This window comes from Stegostoma tigrinum, chromosome 8 (genome assembly GCF_030684315.1).
Source record: "Stegostoma tigrinum isolate sSteTig4 chromosome 8, sSteTig4.hap1, whole genome shotgun sequence".
Taxonomy (NCBI): domain Eukaryota; kingdom Metazoa; phylum Chordata; class Chondrichthyes; order Orectolobiformes; family Stegostomatidae; genus Stegostoma; species Stegostoma tigrinum.
The window spans coordinates 40,773,660-40,800,015 of NC_081361.1; the positions used below are offsets into that span (position 1 = coordinate 40,773,660).

At 40.4% G+C, this 26,356-nt stretch overlaps 2 protein-coding genes across 4 annotated transcripts in view; one reads left to right on the forward strand and one right to left on the reverse strand.

Moving 5' to 3' along the window:
• The window catches only part of dph5 (diphthamide biosynthesis 5), a 59,726-nt gene extending 41,252 nt beyond the window's left edge, over nt 1-18,474 (reverse strand). The window contains exons 1-3 of the mRNA XM_048538842.2: nt 18,202-18,474; nt 12,523-12,647; nt 10,527-10,635 (exon numbers count right to left, since the gene is read on the reverse strand). Of these exons, the coding sequence (XP_048394799.2) occupies nt 10,527-10,635; nt 12,523-12,647; nt 18,202-18,336 (369 nt within the window). The 5' untranslated portion in view covers nt 18,337-18,474. The remainder of the gene's footprint in view (nt 1-10,526; nt 10,636-12,522; nt 12,648-18,201) is intronic.
• zgc:110366 (uncharacterized protein LOC550476 homolog) overlaps nt 18,472-26,356 on the forward strand; it is a 107,052-nt gene continuing 99,167 nt past the window's right edge. For 2 of the 3 annotated variants that reach the window (XM_048538839.2, XM_048538841.2), the window contains exon 1: nt 18,473-18,643. In XM_048538839.2, the coding sequence (XP_048394796.1) occupies nt 18,568-18,643 (76 nt within the window). In that variant the 5' untranslated portion in view covers nt 18,473-18,567. Of the gene's footprint in view, nt 18,644-26,356 lie in introns of all 3 variants that reach the window. The other variant, XM_048538840.2, reaches the window with a different exon arrangement.

Sequence of the window (26,356 nt, forward strand, 5' to 3'; positions counted from 1 at the left end):
TTTGTTGTGCATAAAATTGTCATGTTCGGCTACAAGTAGCAGTTATTGATATTTTCAAAGCAATTTATTGATTCTAAAGTTTTTAGAACTTTGGGGATGTAAAAGACAAGTCCTTTTATCTTTATTCTTTTACTGGAGTACAGATTATTTTCAACAGGTAGTGAGTAAAAGACAATTCCCTGTGATCTCCACTACAATCTATGAATAAATTCATGAAACAAGACATCTTAACAGATGAATAATTACGGAAATAGAAAATGAAGAGGGCTTCAGCACTGATTTAAAATAAAATCACAAACACAAGCTGTCGTCACATAAGAGAAAAGGCTCTCTCAAAATTAAAATTACAATTCTGACAAACATAATTCAGCACACTGCATCCTATCTCAGCTCATTATCTGATGCATACCCTGACCAGACAGAATATCAGCTTCAAGAAAGGCAAAGATGTTTCCTGTTATGATGGAAGAAAAAAAGACTCTGCACTATTAGAAATGCATTTCCTTATCTGTACGTTCTGAACATGTTTTATATGTTTATATTATGTAGTGATCTAAACTGAAATACACAATTTAGAACAATGGGCTAGAGTTTTAGTATTGTAGTGGGAAAGTATAGTCTTATTTTCCAATTGTTTTAATTTGTAGCATGAGCAGCAGCAGCTAAAACAATTTTCTCAACAATGAACAGGGAGTTAGGGATAGATGCCATTCTTGCACACATTGTTACACATATCATTCTGAAGGAGACCCAAGGGCATTGTAGGTTTACTAACATCATATGTGCAATAAATGGTGGCCTTGTCAGTGATGCCACGTTCATGAACAAAAGGAAAAGTCAGCTAAAATGTACAGTACATGTAATGGGTTGGAGATAATAGAGATAATTTTTGCATAAAGATGGATTTTAAAAGGTAGCAGAGAAAGCTTTTACCTGCTCTTGAAATATGGAAACACAGAGATGGATTAGGGTACATTTAAAATCTAGAGAGTTTATCTATAACACAAAGTAGCCACTAAGCATGCACAAACTTAGCCAGAGACATCATGAGCCTTGAGAGGATAGGGCTGCAGGAAGCACCTACACATGCGCTGTTGATATCACTATGCTCCATGTGTTGTGACATTATCATAAGTGTATAGATCGCATAAGAAGGGTCAGGGAGGCAAAACAGAATTGGGGCCATGGCTGGAGTAGGATAAATGCAGGAAAAAAGTGGGGGAATGCAAGGCCTGCACGAAGAACAGGCGGAGCAGAACTCCAGCCTTATATTCACTTGGAATTCTTGGTTTTGTTTTCATATTTAACTACTTTTGGCTTATCAACCATGTTCATTGATAGACAAAGTGATTTCATACAGTTATCAAATGCTTCCAAACAGAACGCCAGCATATTATGCATGCCTGTTAGTATAATCATAAAAAAGGAGTTTAACTGAGCGAAAACTGCCAACCAGCCAATGAGCATGATTATTGTAAAACTTACAATATCTTGAACAGCATTTAGTTAGAAACTAAAACTCATTTTCCTAATCCTTCACAAATATCTGCCATAATTACATCTGGAACAGTACCTCTGGTTTGGGACTTCCAGGCTTACCATTAAGCATCTAACATTCTGCAATGGGATGCTGTAAAAAAAAAGGCTGCAAAAAGACTTTTGAAATTTAAGCGTTGGAGGGAAAAAATGAGTGCTAGGGGCTTAAGTTTTATGGAGGCATAAAATGGAGGTAAGGAAGTTTGTGAGGGCAGGCAAGTGGGAGACACAGACTACAAATACATAGTCTTAGGTCTCACTTAAAAGAGACCAGCAAGTTGTATGTTGGATCCTTCAAACAACATGCTGCTTAACTGGCTCTGGGTTAGAGGAAAATAAATCTTGCAAAAGAAACCTTGAATAAACGTGAGGAACCTAATTTTCTAATATGTTTGTGCAGCCACAGGTGCATCATTTTCTGATGCGGAATGTGTGAGTGCAAGCCTCCTGCCACTTAGGACACAATTTTGTACACCCTGAAGTAAAAGCAGCAGTAACTAATTTTGGCACAACATGTTTGAAATACCTTATGTTTTCCAAGTTACAATGTTAATAGAGATTCAACCTTTTCACTTTAAACATGAGAAGTTGAGTGATTTGAGGCTTGATATATTTTGTTTAAATTATGTAGTAGTCAAATATCTTTTGAGGCTTTGGATTTGAAGTTCTAAGCTGGTTTTTTAGAAAGATCATGCACGAAAAATTGTGGTTTTGCCTGTCCATTATAACTCAGAGGAATGATCCTATTTCCATTCAGTGGGGTTCAGAATATGATCTTCAAAAATCTGTTCGAACTTGCAAATATGAACAATGCTCTTTGTAAGCATCATTGGGACAAATTTAATGTGTGTTTATTCAAGGGTCATTTAAAATATGAACATGTAATTAACAAATCCAAAAACACAGTTTATTAAAATCAGTCTTGCCAAATAATTTTGACCAGGTTTTAAATGTCCCATTTCCTTTGTCCGTTACAAATATCCTCAGATTTAACCAGCCCCAATAGTATCACTTACAATGAGACATTTTATACTGGGATTTAATGATGCACACAGCATTACAGGAGGGAACTAACCTTCAGCTACACAGAAATACAATGTATCCCAAAACAACCTAAACAAAATTTTTAAATATCATCGAGCAGGAGTTTAAACAGAGCAAAGGCTGGCTGTAGTAGAATGTTGCTGTACTGATGTAAACACCATGATACTAAATACGTAGTTCATCACGTCAAACTATATAAATAATAGGACTGGTTACCACAAAGAGACTACAGCTGTTTGAAGTGAAACAGATGTGTTTTACAAACGCGGTCAAGGTAAAATTAAAGAACAGGAACTTCACACTGACAACAGAGCCAATAAAATTAACCATGAAAGTGGAACAGACTTTTCTTTCCTGGTGTGGTTACTGCTGCATTATCAAAAAAAAGTAATTTCTGTAGAATATTGGTCACTGTGAACCACAACACATTTGGTGACAAGTTTATTCAATGTAGTAAATGTTCATGCTGCAGCATCGTTGCTTTTATTGGCACCAAATTAGTTATTTCATATTGGTCAATTCTAACAAAACTGTGTCCTCAGTGCAATGGGTGGGTTTGGGGTGGGGGTGGGGGGGGGGCGGGTGGGGAGGTGTGGCGTGCTGAACTACCGCTTTGAAGATTTGAAGTTGCAGTTAGTCTTCAACTGTGGGAAGTGGTATCAAACCAGTTGTGGGAGACCAGATCGCAACCAAAGAGTGTATAAAGTAAAGTAAACTTCAGTTTTAGAGCTTTAAGTCCCTCTCCAATGACCATCACAAAATTAAGTTTGATATTGTGCAGAGTTTGGAAGTGCAAGGTGGACATAAAAGATCTCATGGCACTATTCAAAATGGAGGGAGTTTTGCCTGCTGTCAAAATTATAATTTATTTCTAAAACAGCATCATAAGAAGAAATTATCCGGTATTTAACACATTACACTGTCACGGGATTTTGCTGTGTGCTATTTGGCTGCATGGTTTGCTACAAGAGTACTTCAAAAAGTATCTCATACAGTAACAAAACACTTTACAGCCAAAGATCATGGAAGGCACTTCATAATCACATTTTTCAAAGCATCTTACCAAAGCTTACTATAACATTTTACCAAAATAATGAACTAAAAATGGGGATAAACACAGGGATAGGCAGGATGGCACTCAAACATGCCGAGAAAGTGACAGGATAGGGGAGTACTAAACCCAAGTACCTAACGTTGCTGTGGACCAAATAATGACCATAATGTCATAGAGGTTTACAATTAATTTACACATTGTCTTGGTGCATTTCCTCATTAAAATATTTACTATAAGTTAATTCTGAGACTAGTATTCGGATAATAAAAAGCAATACAGACTGATGTCATTACTATACATGTGAATAATGTAAATAAAGAATAGCACAGAAGTGATTGGTGGGAGAGTTCAATTCAGTTTTAAAACATGAAGAACTTCACAAACCAATGCTGAGGAGTCCAAGCATGATAGAATGATGTTTATTTTTCACAATGGCATTAATTTTCTGAATTACTGGAACTGCCAAGGAGTTCTGCTTCCTGGCTGACATACCAACCTCACTTAATATAAGCAAAAAAGGTTACTTATGCTCATGAGGAATAGCTAATATATTGCCTTACAGTAAAAGTCACTATATTGAAACATCATTAGTTGTGTACATGTGCTTTAGATGTTGTAAGTGGATGTGATATATTATTGCAAGTATATGTTCATTTCAAGTTAACTTTATCTCTAATCTGATTCAAAGCCTCTGGCCTTAAGAAATACAGAAACTTTGAATAATTTTTAACTTCTGCCTAATTTTAATAAATAAAATTAACTAAAGCAAAATCATAAATTCATTTCTTAGGGATAAAGTCAGAAACATATTTGCATGCAATGGACACTCAAATCTCAGACCTCAAACTTTCTCTCCCAAAAGGTGATGAGATTGTTCAGAACTCAGTTGGGCTAGTGTAACGATCATGGAACCAAGCAGCTAATTTAAGATGCAGACCTGCCACGAATTAACAGAGTAGTGTAACACAGAGAATCTGAACACCCTAATGCTAATCTTACATTTTTATTTTGTATCTGGGATTATGGCTAATGAGCTTAATCACAGAACAGGGTTAGACCTTTCTTCCATTGTTTGGCTACAGTTGTTCTTTATAAACAACAGACTGCTGGCAATTTAAAGAATCCTGTAATCCTCCTTAAACTATCCTATGTTATGACATAATTTATTTGGGAACTTCTAATTAAAACTTTGTTTTTCTCTATTATGATCAACAACTGTGTAATACACCACTCACATACAACTCAGTGAAGAACAACAATAAGACATCACAAAATCTTTGAGTTAGAAAGCTAATCTAATCCACCTTCTTTCATCCTTTCAGAACCTGCTGTAAATGCCTGCTGGCAATGTCTCTTATAAATCATACTGTATAAAAGCCGTTGCTTTTTTTTCCGGGGAAAAAAATGACAGAACTGCAAAATATGGCACCCAAACAGCCATAAAAATTCCCTTTAAGTAAACTGAATTTGATTTACTCAATCTTGCAATCTAGTACTGGATATCTGATGAAAGATTATCTAAGATGAGTTAGAATGCTTTGAGTGACAATGCATCAGTGCAACATATTGGAGATTCCATTAGAATTTACCTGTCACTCTTCAAAGAGCTTTAACCAGAAAACTCAGCATGTTAAGAAGTGGCAAGTAGTCTGAAGTGGTCATGCAATGGCAAGATTCAAGTCTGATCACAATGCCTGGTGTCGTTGTGAACCAAAAAGTACTGCTTGCTTGTTAAGCACATGTAAATTACTTCATGGATTTCTGAAAAGTGTATCTCCAGATGACAGTTTGAGATTCGGATACAAAGAAAGTAGGCAATCTGCCCCACTGTTTAAAGGAAACAAATAAATTCTTGATTATATCTCCTAGCTATCCCTTGAATTACTTTCAGGGTCTTTCTCCTCCACCGTTCTACCAAAATTGATTCATTTTTCTTAAATTTTCCTCCCATCAGCTTGGGAAAACTTCTCCTGGAGCTCATGTTTACTTTGAACTAATGTGCCAGATTAAACCTTGGGAATTTAGTAGACCCACTCTCAAACGCTTAATTCATAGATAAATGCCCAATTTTTCCAGACTTTGTTCGTAACTTAATCAAGCGATGATAAAGACCAAGTCTCAGAGATAATGGGAACTGCAGATGCTGGAGAATCCAAGATAATAAAATGTGAGGCTGGATGAACACAGCAGGCCAAGCAGCATCTCAGGAACACAAAAGCTGACGTTTCGGGCCTAGATGAAGGGTCTAGGTCCGAAACGTCAGCTTTTGTGCTCCTGAGATGCTGCTTGGCCTGCTGTGTTCATCCAGCCTCACATTTTATTATAAAGACCAAGTCATCTGTTTCTCTTCTATACCACACCTGTGGCTTGAACATGTCTCTTATGCTTCAGGGCAAAACCAGACATGCATGCTTGGTTGTAGTCTGACCACAATACCATATAGTTTCAGTCTGCCACACTCCAGATTTGTACGCTATTGAGTGAACACAGTCAGCGTTCTACTTGATCAGTTTATTTTTGCTCCACAGTGGCTAGATATGCAGACAGGAGGCTTTAAGCTTTTGCCTGCCTTTATATTCTCCATCCTGTAAAAGCACTGGGGAACAGGTTGGAGACACTGAAAAAAAAATACAAGAAACTAACATACATAAACAGCAAGCCCTAGCCATGAAGTACTGAAGCTATTAAAATCATCAACTGCCATTCAGTATCAGTTTGTAGAAATACAAAAAAGATTTATCATGACCTCCCCCACCATGCATTTAAAATCATCAGCTAACTCTATGGGATAGAATGCATTTCTGAATCTGATCGTGCCCGGATTATCAGAACCACACTATCACAACCACTTAACTGGCATCTGAAAGTAACTTTCAGACTTCTCAAAATAGTGACACTTAATGAACTCTTCAGAGGAGACTCAGTCATCTCTGAGGAGAAATTTATTTTTACTTATTATCTTTAATTATGACACTTGATCCTTGACACTCTTCAGGAACACATCAGGAAACAGAGAAATTTGGATGGGATGATATAAAGCTTCTTTGAAAAGATATTCAAAGAAGCTTCTAAATGAAAAACAGGTTCATCATGGTGCATCAGAGCACAATTTAACAAGCCAGATAAGAGATTTTATAGAAGCAAACAAAAAAAACCACAAAAATATCCAAGATAGAAACCACCAGATTGGCCTGAGATTGTGTGCCAATGTGTTTAATGGCTCATCACAATAGAAAATTGCTACAAGGCTAAATTAGCAACCTGTCTATTATCTGAAGGAACATGACATTGAATGTGGAATAACGTCTCCTTAAATATGAACAGCCAAATCTTAAAAGTTCAGAGCACTGGATACAAGTGCATCATAAAATAGGAAGGATGCTGTAAAACTAGAAATGAATCAGGAAAAATTTACGAAGGTGCTGCCAGAGTTGGAGGGTTTGAGCTTTAGGGAGAGTCTGAATAGGCTGGGACATTTTTTCCCTGGAGTGTTGGAGGCCGAGGGGTAACCTTATAGAGGTTTATACAATCATGAGGGGCATAGATAGGGTAAACAGGCAAGGTCTTTTCCCCAGGGTAGGGGAGTCCAAAACTAAGCAGCATAAGTTTAAGGTGAGAGGAAGGATTTAAAAGGGACCTGAGAGGCAACTTTTTCACGCAGAGGGTGGTGCGTATCTGGAATGAGCTGCCAGAGGAAGTGGAGGAGGCTGGTATGATTACAGCATTTAAAAGGCATTTGGAGAGACATATGAATAGAAAGGATTTGGAGGGAAAGGCTCCAAATACTAACAAATATATAGGATTTATATAGGATATCTGGTTGGCATGAATGAGTTGGACTGCAGGGTCTGTTTCCATGCTGAATATCTCTATGACTCTATAAAGACCAGAACATTTCCATTTAATTCTCGGTCAATCCAAATTATGGTGATCGGAATCTGAGTGCTGTTGGGGTTTCTTTATTTCAATACAATATTTTTTCTCTGAGCCAATAACAATCAGCTAAAATCCCTGATTCAAATCACTATAAAAGGTGGCAACGTGGCATCACTCATTGTTTACCCTCACAATAGTGAACAGTCACTTAGGACTGCTGTTTGAAGATGCTTTGAAATAAAAAAAAGGTATGAGAAGGGAAGAAAGCTTTATGGATGGAACAGAAAAGAAAGGAAATTTGATAAAGTGTATTATAATCAGTATGGACCCTAGCTCCTACTACTTACTCTGCAGTACTGCATAACACAGCTCCACCCGAGTTTCAGGATATGAATTAAGAACTTACAACTTTGAAGATAACAAGAAAAGCAGTATCAGCTATTACAGGAGTTTAGTACTTCACCAGGATCTGCTTGTTGCACAAATGAATCCTATGAGAAAGGCAAACATTGCTGAGCAGCTACATTAATATAAAGTTATATCATGTCGTTAAAGTTTGGGATCTTCCATGAAACTTTCAGGAACATGACTATTTGTCTCATCTAAATGATGAATCAAACATTTTTCTTAACAGTAACCTTTAAATAAGTCACTGTTAGGAACTGCTTCCCAAGAAGAAACAGTCCCAGAATGAAGGTTTCCTTCTTCAAGTATAACCAATCTCAATCCTTTATCTCATACACGGATGCTACCCATCTCCATCCTTTCTTTTCTCGTTTTTGACCTATTAAAATCAATACTTCGATAAATATGTTTGTAAATTTTACAAGCAGGGGAGAAGCATTCTGTTTCGAAAGATATGACATTCCCTACACAGAAACAAAATTAATAAATTGATTCACTGAAAGTAGCATGATTGATCTTATTTACATCTCCTTCAGATTTCCTTTTCTGGTGAACGGACAAACTCCAAATAGTAATAAAAAGTGCATTGGCAAGCCAAGCATTTTGACCTGTCCAGAAAGACCATTGTAGGTAACTATGATCCTTAACATTTTCTCTAAGAAAAAGTAAACAAGTCCTCACAATGGGCTGTACTTTCCTCCATTTGCTCTTCTCAGTAAACAGTCACTGAGTAAAACAATAGAATCACAGAATCCCTGTGTTCCAGAAAGAAGCCATTCCAGCCCATCAAGTCCACACCAACCTTCCAGAGAGCTTCCCACCATAATCCCATATTTACCCTGCCTAACCTCCTGGCCTGCACATCCCTGGAAACTACGGGCAATTTAGCATGGCCAATTCACCTAACCTGCGCATCTTTGGACTACCGGAGGAAAATGGAGGAACAAACCCACGCAGACATGAAGAGAATATGCAAACTCCACACAGAGCCACATGAAACTGGAACTCAACATGGGTCTCTGGCGCTGTGAGGCAGCCGTACTAACCAGAGCCACCGTGCCGCCTTTCTGGAAAACAAAATTGATTAGTCATTTGGGTGGGAGGGGTTAGAGACAGTAGAACACTGGAGTGAAGATTAGGCTAAGAAAGGTGGAAGGAATGAGATTTTGAATGTTAAAAACAATGTCAGATGTTAAATTGTCTCAGATGTTATAATGAACTTCAGGCTCTGCTGAACAATACCAACTTTAAGAGCATGCTGTACTTATTTCTTCCTACTTTGCATTAGCAACAGTGATTGAGTTTTCCGGCAGGTGCATTAAAAATACAAAAATCACATTATCTTCTTGCATTAACACAGTTTCATTATTTCTACTCCAAAGCAGGGTGAACCTCAAATTAGCACTACAGTCTTTTTCTTATGGGAATGTGAATGGATGGATTCGCCCATCACCTTTATGGTTATTAGGCCCATAAAATATGGCCATTTTATTGGCTCCAGTGGCTACTCAATTGGCTCGTTTTTCAAAGTGGTCCCATTGTCCATTAGTGTACGTTGCAGTAAATTCCTGAAACAGGTTTAATCCTGACAACTCAACAGGCAAGAACCCTTCGATTTTCATACCACTGTGATTGTAACATTTAAGTCAAAAAAACTAACAACTCATTCCAACTATGGTATGCAGTGGGGTAAGATAGGATGAGGCGGAATGGGATTTGAACAGTGAAGTTGAGAAAAATAAACTAACACTCACCATGTCACAGATTGTGTTGGGAATTGGACATTATTGAGTCATAATCATAGAGTTTCACAGTACAGAAACTGACCCTTCGGTCTAACTCATCCATGCCAACCAGATATCCTAAATTAATCTCGTCCAATTTTCCAGCATTTAGTCCATATCCCTTTAAATTCTTTCTTACTCATGTACCCATCAAGATGCCTTTTAAATTACCTGAAGATCTCAGGATAGGGCATACACCCTCCAGCAAAAATGAACTCATTTAAAATTTAACTATTCAGGTTAACTTATCGTGAGAAAACATTTAGATCCTTGAAGTATCATATTAATGTCAGAGAAGACATAAACACATTGACCACTGTATGCCAGCTCGTGAAATAAATTCATTGTCTGAAGAAAGGAATCTCTTGTGTGATTAAAAGCTCTGATAACTTACTGAGCTTTTAAATTAGTGTCTATAGGCAAGATACAAATGTAAACAACTTTGAAGTGAGTCTGATACTCAGAAATCCCACATTCAGATTTTATAAAACAAAGAATTTTATCAGTTTCTTGCATCGTCAGCAAAGGGCAGGATTAAAAAAGGATGAGTTTTGTTGCATGGTGTGTGCAGACGTAGAATGATTAAAACACATGTTAAAAACACAGGTTTTAATACAATGCTATTCAGTAAAACAGCTAGAATATCCACCATCTCAGTTTACAGAATTTAGCTACAAAATAGGTATCTACAATAGATATGACGGGTTGAGTGGCCTCCTGTGTTTCAATGTTAATACGAAAGTTGACCTGTGACATAAACAATCTAAAATATCAATAAATATGGCTGCATATTTTAAACTGAGAAAGCAAAGTGAAGAATGCTTTACCTGGAGACCACAACATCCAACTGCATTTAATATGGAAGCATTGTGTACAACGTGGTACTGAATTCCTGCCTTTACAGCCCGCAGAACTAGATCACTATGTGTTGTCGCCCTACAGGAAATCATTAAGAATGTTGGAAATTAAAAATGCAATTGTGACACAATTAAATTTACAAAAGATCTCATACCCTGTCCCTGACCTAATTCAGGCTCCAGCAGTAATCTACCGCATGGCTCCTTACAATTCCTTCGTAAATTGGAGTAACACTTCTTGCTTTCAAGGTTTTAAATTACTATTTTATTTCCTCCTTTCCTTGCTGACGGTCTCCCTCTGCTACATACTGTGGTGTGCAGCAGACAATCTGTTCTGAGGCTTCTCCTATTGATATTTTAAAACAGCAGCAGGGCAGATTCTTCTACCTCCCTCTGGTGAATTTCTTGGGACATGCACAGTACTCCCTCCCACGTGACATTATGAATTCAAGTTAATGCCAACCTTTCCTTGTGCAGAATTTTGGTGTTCTATTTAAGTTTGAATAATACATTATATGTTGTTGTGCAGTTTTGCTTTAATCACCTTTGGAAAAGAGGAAATTTCTACAGAAATGAATGGAACAAAATTCATGATCGTACAGTTCGGGAAACTGTCTTTTCACATTCCATTTTTTTCTAGAACTCAGAAACCTAGGCAAAAGCCCAAGGACCATAATGCAGGACACCATTATAGCAACATAATTAAGGGATAAGATGAGGGTAATCAACAAAATATATACACGGATGATTTCAGTATTGGATAATTTGTCAGGGGAACATGTTACCTATTTACACAGAAAGGCTTCCTTTGGTTTTAACTAAACCTTTCTGATGTTAATACTAATTTATGGTGGATGCTAAAACACACGTGTTTCCAGAGAATGTGAAAACTTACTGCCCACATCTGTGCACTTGTCAGTTACAATTTGTGAAGCTATCAGTTTCAAACACTGTCGTTTCATTTCGGTAGCGGGGGCTTGACCAGACACATCCTGGACAGATGCACAAAGATAATTGCGCTTCATTCATACAAATGAGTAAGCGTTCTTGCAGCCATCCCATTCACGAGTATTAATACTAGCAGCATTTTATTGACCAAAATAACGAGTATGGTAATTTTCTTTTACATAATCAATTGCATCATTTAGGGCTCAATTTCCTTTTTCAGAATTACAGGTCAGATATACATACAGGCTATTTTTATTTCCAAGAAAAATAAAGTCATATCTTTGTACAGTTGAGGGAATGAAGTTCAGACAAACAAAAGTTAGCTTTTGTTTAAATCTTGGTTTTTAATTAGTATTTCCTTGCAGCCATCATGGGTATTGAGCCTACATTAAAAACCTGGAGGTGCCAGGTGCATAAAAATAGGCAACAGTTCTCATTTTGTTACAATCCAGTATTACAATGGAATTTTTTCTGAAACAATTCAAAGTTCTCCTTTCCAGGCAACTCAGTGATCATTAAATCTGGATCAGTTTCAGTTATGCAAATGACTCCAGGTATACATGGTTCTTGTGAAATTATCATTGTCAGATGTGGGTGCAGTGGAGAACATTAATTTCTTGATCAGAAACAAGTACTGTATGGAATGGAACAATCTCAAAATTGTGCACTTTTCTTGAAAACTTTCTTTCAATGCTGAAATACAACTTTAATTTCTTACTGAAATCAGTACAGTTGACTATTTTTGTGTGGCTTGCATCTGGTTCACTTACAAATTGCAATGTAACTCCATTTATTTCAGTGGATTAGTGCATAAAATGCTTAGTTAAGGAATTAACCAGGAACAAAGTGGCACAATCATTTTTCTCTTCATATTAATGATGGTATGTACAGCTTAATATCCCCACATAGCTCTTTCTTCTGACACAGCAATTAGTCTCACTGCTTTCCACTTAAAGTTAGTCCAGACGATGGATAAATTACAGGGATATAGGAGAAAACTTCAAGAGCTAATGCCTACCCAAAGGGATCTCCTACCACAAGAAAGGCAACATCATTATCAGCAGCATCTTTCAAAATTTCATCAGCTTCTTGTTCAACCATCTCTCTTTCTGCAATGATGAGTTCACGGCCATAAAATTCCTCCTGTAAATGGGAAAGAATTCAATTCTAATTAGTTGTAATTTATCCCTTCAGATAGCTGAGCACAAGACTGTTAAAAGGACTCATGTTATCTCCGTTTTGGTTAGCAAAATGCTTATATTTATATTATGAAGTCTCGAGACACGGCCAGTTGGAAGATGCTAAAGAGGTTATCACAAACAACTCAAGATCGTTTTGTTTATTAGAAAATAAAAATTGACTCCTAATATCTGATTACTAAACAAATAATTAAAAGTCTGGTGGGACATCCATCATATTTCATTGCAGAACTATTAGTCACAGGCTTGGGAACTGTTCTGCAGAACACCTACGCTTGGTTTGCACTAAACAACTGCACCTCCCAGTCGCGAACCACTTCTATTCCTCAAATGACATGTCCATCCTGGGCCTCCTCCAGTGCCACAACGATGCTACCCGAAAGTTGCAGGAACAGCAACTCATTCCACTTGGGAACCCTGTAGCTCAATGTGGATTTCACAAGCTTCAAAATTTCCCCTCCCTCTACCGCATCTCAAAACCAGCCCAGCTTTTCCCTGCCTCCGTAACCTGTCCTTCCTACTACCTATCCCCTCCTCCCACCTCATCTCCTATCTACTAACCTCATCCTGCCCCCCTGGCCTGTCCATCCCTCCCTGGACTGACTTATCTCCCCCCTACCTCCCCACCTACACTCACCTTTACTGGCTCGATCCCCACCTCTTTGACCAGTCGAACTCCTCTCCACATATCTTCTCCTCTATCCATCTTCTATCCGCCTCCCCCTCTCTCCCTATTTATTTCAGAACCCCCTTCCCCTCCCCCATTTCTGAATAAGTGTCTTGGCCCGAAACGTCAGCTTTCCTGCTCCAATGATGCTGCTTGGCCTGCTGCGTTCATCCAGCTCTACCCCTTGTTATCTCAGGAATTAAAAGCTATCGTTCACTAATGCCCCTTAAGGAAGGAAATCTGTCATCTTTACCTGTCAGGTCTACCTGTGACTCCAGATTAGCAGCAACAGGCTTTTCACTGCCCTCTTACAGAGCCTCGCAAACTACTTAGTTGTATCAAACTGCTGTGAAGTTTAACCAAAGGAGTAAAACCAGTCAGATCATCCAACAGCATCCTAGGCACGTGAAATGAAAGGTTATCAAAGCCTGTCAACCCTACAAATTCCTCCTTACCAACATCTGGGGGCTTTGCCAAAATTTTAAGAGCTATCCTAAATACCAGTCACACACTGCCTGACATAGTCACTCATGAATTTACACTTTACAATGTCCCAGTATCACCGTCAGCATCGCTAAATATGTCTTATTCCACTAGAGATGGCTGTACAGTGGTGTACAAATCATAAGTCTGAAAGTCCACAACACTTACTCAGGCCCCATTAAGTCTCATGGCATCAGATCTAATACAAGCACTAAAACCTCTGGCTGGTTATCCCATACATCTCTTCCCCACCTTTGCCTGATAAAATCGCCAGCGGGAGTAAGCAGTGTGTGGCTAGGTCACAAAATGTATTCTGGGGGGAGGACTTCAATGTCCATCACCAAGAATGGCTTGGTAGCACCACTACTAACCGAGTTGGCTGAGTCCTAAAGGACATTACTGCTAATGGATCTGCAGCAAGTGGTGAGGGAACCACTGAGGGGGAAAACTCTGCTTGATCTCAGAGTTATGAGTCTGTCATAGATGTTTTTGTCCATTATAGTATTGGTAAAAACCTTCCCACGATGGATTCCGTCCATAGTGTTTTGTTGCATTATAACTATGATCTTTTGGGGTAGAAGTGACGTGTAAAAGAAGGACAGGTTTTACCTGAATTGAAAGGGGACCATTATCATGGCAGGAGATTTGCTAGTACTACTCAGGAGGGGTTAAACTACAAAGAGGGGTGACTGGCTGTGGTGGTGGCAGGGGGGCGGGGGGGGGGGGGGGGGGGGGGGGGGGGGGGTAGAGAACCCAGAGAGATAGTCAGAAAACAGTCAAGTCTGAGGCTGGTAGTTAAGAGCAGCAAGTCAAATGTTCCAGGCAGACAGGAGCACGGCAGAGATTGAGGTAGAGCTGATAAATTTAACTGCATTTATTTCAAAGCAAGAGGCCTGACAGGTAAGGCAGATGAATTCAGGGGATGATTGGGAAACTTGGAACTGGGATATCATATCTAGTATAGAAATGTGGCTCAGGGAAGGGCAGGACTGGTAAGACCATAAGACATAGGAGTGGAAGTAAGGCCATTCAGCCCATCAAGTCCACTCCGCCATTTAAATCATGGCTGATGGGCATTTCAACATCACTTCCCTGCACTCTCCCGGTAGCCCTTGATTCCTTTTGAGATCAAGAATTTGTCGATCTCTGCCTTGTAGGCATCCAACGTCCCGGCCTCCACTGCACTCTGCGGCAATGAATTCCACAAGCCCACCACTCTCTGGCTTATGTTTTATGTTCTAGGCTACAGATGCTATAGGAAAGATAGAAAGGGGGGTCAAAAGAGGAGGGGAAGTGGTGCATTTGGTAGGGATATCATTACAGCTGTACTTAGGAATGATATTCCTGGGAATACATCCAGGGAAGATATTCGGGCAGAACTGAGAAATAACAAAGGGATGATCACATTATTGAGATTGTACCAAAGGCTCCCCAATAGTCAGCAGGATATTGAGAAGCAAATTTGTAAGGAGACCTCAGATATCTTTTAAGAATGATAGGGTTGTAATGGTAAATGATTTTAACTTTCCATACATAGATTGGGACTGCCAAAGTGTTAAGGGCTTTGATGGAAAGGAATTTGTTAAGTGTGTACAAGAATTTTCTTATTCAGTATGTGGATGTACCTACTACAGAAGGAGAAAAGCTTGATATTCTCTTGGGAAATAAGACAGGGCAGGTGACTAATGTGTCAGTAGGGGAGCACTTCGGGACCAGTGATCATGATTCTATTTGTTTTAATGTAGTTATTGAAAAAGATAGACTTGATCTAAAAGTTGAAGTTCTAGACTGGAGTAAGGCCAATTTTGATAGTTTTAGGCAGAGCTTTCAACAGTTGCTTGGGAGAGGCTATTCACAGATAAAAAGATGACTGGAAAGTGGAAGGCCTCCAAAAAAAATGAGATAATGAGAATCCAGAGGAAATATAGCTCTGTGGTGTGAAGGGCAAGATAGTAGGTGGTAGATGTGGGGAATACTGAATGAATAGAGAAACTGACGCTCTAGTAATGAAAAAGGAGGCATATGGCAGGTATATAGATAGCTGGGATTGAGTGAAAACATCAAGGAGTAGAAGGGGAGAAGGAGTAGACTCAAGAGAGAAATCAGGGCAGTAGAAAGCTTTGGCAAAAAAAAGGTTAATGAGAATCCAAAGAGATTCTACAAATGCATTAAGGAAGAGAATAGGGCCCCTTAACCAGCAACAAGGCTGACTATGTGTGGAACACAGGAGATGGGTGAGATATTATTTCGTTTCAGTATTTACTGTGAAGGAGGATATGGAAGCTGGAGAACTTGAAAAAAATAAATGTCAAGCTTTTCTGAAGTAGGGTCCTGATCCAAAACGTCAACTTTCCTGCTCCTCTGATGCTGCCGGGCCTGCTGTGTTCGTCCAGTCCACACCATGTTATATCTTGAAAAGTGTCCATATTACAGAGGAGACGACACTGGATCGCTTACAAGGTGGAAAAATCCCCAGGACCTGACCAAGTATATCCTAGAACTTTGTGGGAAGCTAGGGAAATGATTGCCAGACCTCTTGCTGAGATATTTGTACCATTGATAACAACAGGTAAGGTGCCAGAGGACTGGGCAGTGGCTGACATGGTGCCATTATTTAAAAAAAAGGTGATAAGGAAAAGCCAAGAACTATAGACCAGTGAGCCTGATGTCAGTGGTGGTTAAGTTTTTGGAGGTGATTCCGAGGGACAGGATTTACATGTACTTGGAAAGGCAAGGAATGATTAGGGATAATCGACATGGCTTTATGCATGGGAAATCGTGTCTCACTAACTTGACTGAATTTTACAAAGAATTGGCAAAGATGATTGATGAAAGCAGAGTGGAGGATGCTGTCTGTGTGGACTTCAGAATTTTGTCAAATGTCTTGCTGCACGGTAGACTGGTTAACAAAGTCAGATCACACAGAATCTGGGGACAGCTGGCCCTTTGGCTTGTAGATTGGCTTGAAGGTAGGAGACAAAGGGTGGTGCTGGTGAAAGGTAGTTTTTCATACTAGAGGCCTGTGACCAGAGGTGTGTTGTAAGAATTAGTGTTGAGTCCACTGCTTGTTGTCATTTATATAAATGATTTGGATGTGAATGTAGGAGGAATGGTTAGTTTGCAAATGACACCAAAATTGGTGGTGTGGTGGACAGTGAAGAAGGTTATCTCAGAATACAACAGGACCATGATCAAATGGGCTAATGGGCCAAGGAGGGGCAGATAGTGTTTAATTTAGATAAATGTGTGGTGTTGCATTTTGAAAAGGCAATCAGAGCAGGACTTACACACTTAATGGTAGGGTCCTGGGGAGCACTGCCAAAGAGACACCCTGGAATGCTGGGTCAAAGCTCTTTGAAAGTACAGTTGCAGGTAGACAGGGTAGAGAAAAAGGCACTTGGCATGTTTGCTTTTATTGGTTAGTGCAATGAGTATAAAAGTCAGGATGTCATGTTACAGCTTTACAAGACATTGGTTAGGCCACTTCTGAAATATTATGTTCAGTTCTGGTCTCCCTGCTATACGAAGGACAGTGTTAAACTTGAAAGGGTGCAGAAAAGATTTTCAAGGATGTTGCCTGGGTTGGAGGGTACAAGCTATAGGGAGAGGCTGAATAGGCTGGGACTATTTTCCCTGGAGCATCAGAAGCTTATAAAATCAGGACAGGTATAGATAAGGTGAATAGCCAAGGTCAATCCCACTCAATCCCAATAGCTGGAGTAGAAACTGAAGGACACAGGTTTGGGGTGAGAAGGCTAAGATTTAGAAGGGACTTGAGGGACAACTTTTTCATCTAGAGGATGGTGCATATATGGATTGAGCTGCCAGAGGAAGTGGTAGAAGGGGGGGGCACAATTACAACATTTAAAAGACATTTGTACAGGTACGTAGATAGAAAAAGTTTACAGGGATATGGGTCAAACACAGGCAAATGGGACTAATTCAGTTTCGGAAACTTAGTCAGCATGGACGAGTTGGACCAAAAGGTCCGTTTCCGTGTTGCATGACACCTTGAACTTTAAACAGCTAGCAATCAGTAAAAACAAAAATGCGGTATTCATGCGACGTTTAACCTGGATTTTCTGAAAAAGAACACTCCTTTACGAAGTCTAACAATTTACATACTTTATGTCAGCATTCTCCCAGATGAAAGCAGAGATGTTGCAAAGTACAATTCTCATCCCTTGATGACCCTTTATGGAAACACGTGCAGTGACAGACAACTCAGCAGTAAGTTTTCATCGTTTGATGTTGGGATCATTTGCTAACCGTACGTTACAGGAACACTATAATTAGCTCAGTGCATTAGAAAAGATGAGGATTTGCTGGCTATGCTGGGCAGACCTACCAGCACTTCCTTGCCGACAGTCAGGAGGGAAGTGTAGGCCTCCAGGTACACCCGGCTGCAGCTCCTCACAATTTCCAAACCTTTCACTGTGATGTCCCGGGCATCCCCCAGGCCCAGGCCGATTAAATACAGCATTCTCCGTAATCTGCACCCAAACGGACACCATTAAACGTCACTGTCGCTGCCGACTCCTTCCACACAACAGCCAGCCGCCTTCACCATGGCAACGACTCCCCGGCTTACGGCACGACCCGCAATCCACCCACCGGCACTTCACTGCGTTTTTACGACGATGTCACTCAAGAGGCGGGTTTCCTGCTGGGCAGAGGTTGAATGAACTGTTAGTTCACAAGTGTAAACCTGCGAATGGATTCGTTTGTGGGGCCTAGGATTCCGAATGTGGAGCTAATGAATGGGTTGAAAATCCCAATACTCGGTCTCGGTGAGTTACCGAATGTGTCTGACTGCAGACTGACTCACTTACTGTAACCTGATCAAACTCCAAAGAGTGCCTCACACCAAACCATGCTCAAATCATTCCTGCAGCCAGCTTAATATGTGACCTTAATTTAAGTACCTAAGTCTACAAAGTATAAACCCCAGTCCTGATGTTGCACAGCACTTGATTACTAGTTTTCTCTCCGGTTCATTCATGGGGTGTAGATGACACAAGAGCAGAATTTAAAGGCCATTCCTCTCGACAAATGTCTTAGCACCTGCTACAGGCCCGGTTTACCTCCTTCAGAACTCAACCAGCTTCAGAAGTAATGATGTAAAACACTTGTTGATGGAAGTCCCTATCCAGAGTACCAAAGATGCCTTCAATTTTTCTTCCAAATACTGTTCAACATTGAGGAGTAGAGTCAGATCGCACAGAAACCACCTCCCCATGCTGACCATAATTCCAAGCTAAACTAAAAATCATACAGTCAGGATCATAGAGGTGTACAGGATGGAAAAATTCCTTTTGGTCCAACTTGTCTATGCTGACCAGGTTTCCCAAACTGAACTAGTCCCTTTTGCCAGTGTGTGGCCCATATTCCCAACAAATCTTTCCTATTTATGTACCTGTTCAAATGTCTTTTAAATGTTGTAATTGTACTGCCTCTACAACTTCCTCTGGCAGCTCATTTCATATACGCACCACTTTCAGTGTGAAAAAGTTCCCTCTCAGATTCTGTTAAAATCTATGCCTGCTAGTTTAGTTAAAAATAAACCTTCCCTCACACAGAAACCATGTGGGACAGGGATGGTATGGGGTTTAAATAAAAGTCGCCATTGGCTCTCCCAAGGAATCCAAAATCTATACAAAAGGAAAAACAAAGGCCTTTGTTGGAAAACAACACTCAACAACCATCCTTAATCTCCCACTGTGAAGCTAATTTTGTATCCACTTGGCTAGCTGTCTTTGGATCCCACGTGATCTAACCTTATTAACAAGTCTTATCACGCAGAATCCTGTCAAAGACCTTGCTAAAACTCATGCAGACATGGTCTACCTGCACTGTCTTCATTATCTTATTGGTCAACTTTTCAAAAAAACTCAACCAAATTTGAGAGACAATTGCCCATGCACAAAGCCACACTGACCATCTCTAATCAGTTCTTGCTTTTCCAAATGCATGTATATCCGGTGTCTCTTAAACACTCCGAATAACTTGCGCATCACTGACGTGAGGCTCACTGACCTGTAGTTCCCCAGCTTTACCTTGCCACCTATCTTAAATAAAGACGTAACATTAGCGACCCTCCAGTCTCCTGGTAGTTCATTTGTGGCTGTCGATCATAGAGACATCTCCACTGGGCATCCCACAATTTCTTCCCTAGCAAGCAAGAGTATCCTGGGATACACCCTGGTCAGGTCCCATGGAATTATCCCTTTTTGCACCTCCTCTTCTGTAATATGGAGTCTTTAGACAACATTATTGACTTTCTTGAGTTCCCCAGCTTCCATATCTTTCTCCATGGTAAATATTGACGAGAAATATTTCCTCCCCATTGTTTTCACACATTGATGACCTTATTGATCTTTAAGGTGCCCTATTCTCTCCCCATTAACTGTTTTGCCCTTAATATTTTTGTAGAATCTCTCTGGATGATCTGCCAAAGTTATCTCATGTACCCTTTCTGCCCTCCTGATTTTCCTCTTAAGTGTACTCCTACACCCCCTATACTTCTCAAGGGATCCACTTGATCCCAGTGGCCTATACCTGGCATATGCCTCCATTTTCTTGATCACAGCCTTGATATCTTGAGTCATTCAATGATCCCTGCTCCTGTCGGCTTTGTCCTTCACATAATGGGAACATGCTGACCTTGAACTCATTATCTCACTTTTGAAAGCATCCCACTTGACCAGTCATCCCTTTATCTGGGAACAGCCTCCCCCAATTAACTTTTAAAAGTTTCTGTCTATTAACATCAAAATTGGCCTTCCCCCAATTTAGAAATTTAACTTGTGGACCAGACCTATTCTCTTCTCATAACTGTTTTAAAACTAAAAAAAATTATGATCACTGATCCCAGGTGCATCCAATAACACCTCTTATTTGCCCTGCCTTATTTCCCAAAAGGAGACTGAGTTTTGCCCCTTCTGTAATAAGGCCATCTACATGCTGATTGAGAAATTTTTCCTGAATACACTTAAAAAAATTCCTCCCCATCAATCCCCTTAATGCTATGGCAGTTTCAGTCTACAAACTCAGAGTCCTACAGCATAGAGACAGGCCCTTCAGCCCAAACTGGTCCAACCACGCTAACCCCATTTCCCTGCATGGCCTGGATCCTTCTAAGCTTTTCCTAATTATGTATTCATCCAAATGTCTTTTAAATGTTGTCAATGCTCCCACCTCAACCACTTCCGATGGCAGCTCATTCCATACCACTCTGTGTAAAATAGTTGCCCCTCAAGTTCCCATGCGTTCTTTCTCTACTTAGCTTAAACTGATGCCCTTTCGTCCTCAATTCCCTTACCCTGGGAAAAATACTGAGTGCATTCACTCTATCCTTGCAACTTATAGTTTTATACACTTCTATAAGATCTCCCTCTTAGTCTCCTACGCTATAATGAAAAAATTCCTAGCTTGTCTAACCTGTCCCTATAACTTAGGCTTTTGAGTCATGGGAACATTCTTGTAAATCCCTTCTGCATTCTTTCCGGTTCCATAACATTCTTCCTATAGCAAGGTGACCAAAACTGAACACAATACCCCAAGTTAATAAAGTGTGAAGCTGGATGAACAGAGCAGGCCAAGCAGCATCTCAGGAGCACAAAAGCATAAAACCCCAAGTGCGGCCTCACCAATGCCCTGTGCAACTGCAACACAACTTCCCAACTTCTATACTCCATGCCTTGACTCATGAAGGCCAGTGTGCCAAAAGCCTTCTTCACTGTCCTGTCTGCCTGTGATTCCACTTTCAGAGAACTGTGCACCTGAACTCCAAGGTCCTTCTGTTCTATTACACTCCTTACGGCCCTACCATTCACCATGAAACTCCCACTTTGACTTGACTTTCCAAGAGGCAACACTGCACACTTATCTACATTAAACTCCATTTACAAACTTCCCCAGTCTATATCTGGAAAGTTAAAATCCTCTACTGTAACAACCCTATTATTCTTACAGCTATCTTCAGTCTGCCTATATATTTGCTTCTCGATTTCCAGCTGATTATTGGAGGGCCTATCAAAAGTGTGCAAGCCCTTCTTAGTTCTAACCATATAGCTTCACTGGATGATCCCTGAGGAATATCCTCCTTAAGTACAGCTGTTGTGTTTTCCCTAATATAAAACACCACTCCCGCTCCTCCCATGCTTCCGCTTCTACCATTTCCATAGCATCTGTACCCCAGAACGTTGAGCTGCCAGATCTGGCCCTACTTCAACCATGTTTCCCAAACAGCTGTGATATCTCAGTCCCATGCACTGATCCATGCCCAGAGTTCATCTGCCTTACCTGTCAAGCCTCTTGCTTTGAAATAATTACAATTTAATTTATCAGTCTTCCCTTGTTCCCTGCCATGTTCTTTCCTGCCTTGTCTCTTTAACTTGCTCCCTTTAACTTCTGTACTAGCGTCAATCTTCTCTTTTGTCTCACTACTCTTTAGGTTCGCCAACCATTCTGCTCTCCTGCCAGACTAGTTTAAACCCTCCCAAATAGCTCTAGCAAATCTCACCACGGGGATATTGCTCCCCTTCAGTTCAGGTACACCCTGAACTTATACAGGTCACCTCTGCCCCAGAAGAGATCCCAATGATCTAAAAACCTGAATCCCTGTCTCCTACACCAGCTCCTCAGCCATGCATTCATCTGCCCTATCCTCCTATTCCCACTCTCACAAACATGTGGCACTGGGAGTAATCTACAGGTTACTACCTTTGAGGTCCTGATTTTTCACTTCTTGCCTAGCTCCCTATGTTCACTCTGCAGGACCTCATCCCTTCACTGCTGGTCCCAATGTGTACAATGACCTCTGGCTGCTTACAATCCCCTTTTGAGTAATTGCTGCAACTGCTCCAGAGACATCTTTGACCCTGGAACCAGGTGGAGGCTTGGCACCATCTTGAAATCTCAATCTCAGTTGTAGAAACCCCTGATCAGAGAGTCCACTATCGCAATTGCTCGTTTGGATTTTGTCATACCCTGTTTTATAGCAAGGCCAGTTGTGGTGCTAAAGACCTGGCTGCTGCTATTTTCCCCTGAGAGGCTACTCATCCTCAGCATTATCAAAATGTATACTTGTTTGAGAGGAAATAGCCAAAGGAGACTCTTGCGCTACCTGCCATCCCTTGTGTTCGTCCATCTGCCTGACTGAACCTATGGTGTGACCACTTCCCTGAAGTTACTATCTGTCATGCCCTCTGCTTTGTATATGCTCCTCAGCCTGTCCAACTGCCACCCAACTGATCCATGCAGTCTGAGATGACCTGTAACCAGACACACATCCTCAGCAGAGGGAAGGCAGTAGTTTAATATCATGCTGGGGCATCTTAGAAGGATATTCATGTTTAGAGAACTGGAGAGACAGTTGAATCTGGGCTGTTGGTAAGATTACTCTTTTATTTAACATGTTGCTAACTATTTACACACTTAAGTTTAGCACAAGGGTGTTCATGGGATCATCTTTCTCCAGGGTCTATTCTCATGTGATCTGTTTCTTTGTTTCTGATGTGGATTGACTACTTCCATATTTGAATATCCATCACCTCCCCCCAGCCTTTGTCGCATCTCTTGCCCTCAGAGGTAAGCACCGTTGTGTCTCCTTGCTCTTGCTCCCTGTCTGTGGAGGTTCAGGATCTAGAGTCATAGAGATGTGTGGCACAGAAACAGATCCTTCGGTCCCACTCATCCATACCGACCAAATATCTTCAATTAATTTATTCTCATTTACCAGCATTTGGCCCCTATCCCTTCAAACCCTTCCTATTCATCCGCTCATCCAGATGCTTTTTAAATATTGTAATTGTACCAACATCCACCACTTCTGGCAGCTCATTCCACACATACATCACCCTCTGCTTGAAAAAGTTGCCCCTTAGGTCCCTTTTAAATCTTTCCCCTCTTACCTTAAATTTATGCCCTCTAGTTCTAGGCTCCGCTACCCTGGGGAAAAGACCTTGACTTTTCACCATATCCATGCCCCTCAGGATTTTATAAACTTGTATAAGGTCATTCCTCAGTCTCCAAAGCTCCAGGAGAAAAGTCTCAACCTATTCAGCCTCTTCCTGTAATCAAACCTTTCAACCATGGCAACATGCTTCTTGAAGTTTTTGTGTGTACTCTACGAAACTGTTTGAATCAGCAGAGAATGTCATCTTTGTATAAAAGTTGACCTCCTGGATTTCAGGGTAGCTGATCCATTCCTTGAGGGTCTCCTTTTCATGATAACTGAAGTTCCTGTGTTCTTCCTGATAGTACAATTTTCTGTCTCCACATGATGTAATGTTAGTTGTTGACTTTTCACTAGGATTGTGCCTTGCTGATTCTGACCCTGGATTCATACTGACTTCCATATCTGGCGCTCTGGTAAAGCACAAACTCTGTGATGTTGGTTGTAGTTTTAGTTTTGGCTTACTTGTTACTCCAACTTCCTTTCTTAAATTTCTGATCCATATTTGTTTGTAACACTATATGTGGGAGATCTGTGACTGTGTAACTATCTGCTAATCAGAGGTTTGTCTGGGGAGAGATTTTTTAACAGTGGTGTGGCGTGAAACTCAGTAATGAAAAGTCCACGTCCTCATTTATCATCAGCAGAGCCTTGATTGTTTTCAGAAGCTTCTCAGCCTCTCTGTTCTCTTGCGGGTATGTAGGCGAGCGAGTCTTAACTATAGACCCATAGACTCCGCAAGTTTTTGAAACATTCATTGGCAAACTGCGGACCATTATTTGAAACAATTATATCTGGGATACCAGACATTACAAAAGTTTTGATGAGTTAGGTGGTAACAGCTTTCAGTCCAAGTCCATGCATATATTTAACCTCAAACCTTCTTAAGTAATGGTCAGCCATGATGAATATCCTTCCTTTAAGCTCAAACAGGTCCATGCTAACATGCTCCCAGGACCTAGATGGAAATAAAAATTCATAAATGGAGTTCTTCCTCTTGACAGTGTATAGCTCAGTGCAGATAATACAATCGGAGATAATCTGGTCGCCCCATTACAGGAAGGATGTGGAAGCATTGGAGAAGGTGCAGAGGAGATTTACCAGGATGTTGCCTGGTCTGGAGGCAGGCCCTATGAAGAAAGGCTGAGGGACTTGGGTCTGTTCTCATTGGAGAGAAGAAGGCTAAGAGGGGATTTAATAGAGACATACAAGATGATCAGAGGATTAGATAGGGTGGACAGTGAGAGTCTTTTCCTGAGGATGATGACTTCAACTTGTACAAGGGGGCAGGGCTACAAATTGAGGGGTGATAGATTTAAGACAGATGTCAGAGGCAGGTTCTTTACTCAGAAAATGGTAAGGGCGTGGAACGCCCTGCCTGCCAATGTAGTTAACTCAGCCACATTAGGGGCATTTAAACAGTCCTTGGATAAGCATATGGGTAATGATGGGATAGTGTAGGGGGAAGGGCTTAGATTAGTTCACAGGTTGGCGCAACATCGAGGGCCAAAGGGCCAGTTCTGCGCTGTATTGTTCTATGTTCTATCTCTTCCAACGCTTGTGAAATTCCTGCCCCACGCAGCATATGATACTTTGTAATCCTCAAGTGTCATTGATGTATCTATTGAAAATTTTCAAGTTTGAGGACTCTTGAAATGACCGTTTTTTTTGACATCTATGACATTGAGATGTCTTTGCTACTCATGATGTTGTACAAGAGCAGGACAGTAGTGAACGTGAAGCCAACCTTTGAGATAATATTATAAATTTTGACATATTTCTCATCTGCTTTTTGAGTTTTATTGTTTTGATGTTGAATGAAAATATCTTGATGTCAAACAGTATAAGACTCCACCTCTTTAATAACGTTGTTGTCCTCTTCTGCTTGTTTTTCCATTGAATTCATTTATTTCACCGAAAAATGTGGTTTCATTGCTTTTAAGCTCTTTTGATCTCTTAAATGACCTGGTGAGTTTTTCCTGTTTTTGAGCCTGACTCTTTTTTTTCCTGGAAGAAGCAGTTTTAAAAAGACTTGGGTTCTTGCAGGAATGGCACTCTGTGTTTTGAGTGGGACAATTTTCACACTATAGCCCCCATTTCCCACCACAGCAAGAACCCTGTGTAACAACTGTCGCTTCACTCTCTTCATGCTTTCCTGGCCCTGGCAGAGATGCACTTTCACTTTTTGGACAGTTGCAAAGCCTCAATTATTTTTTCAACGAACTCTCTGTGTCACCTCAAATAAAAAGCTCATCAGTTTTCTCACCTCTGCCTGTCCTGTCAGTTGTAGCACTTGCATGAGTTTTGAAACTTCCCTTCATCAAATAACGTCTGATAAGCTTTCTTCCAAAGCCCCACCCATACTGAAAGTTCCAATTGGGTCATCTTTCCTGATTCCACATTCAAAATTATCCACTCAGTCATTAACAAAAAATGGCATCTGTATGTTTTTGTATTTGATTGTTAAATTTAGCCTCTCTATTTTGATAAAGGTTGAAGTGAGAATCAAAAGTCCTGAATAACCTCTACATATCTTTTACATATG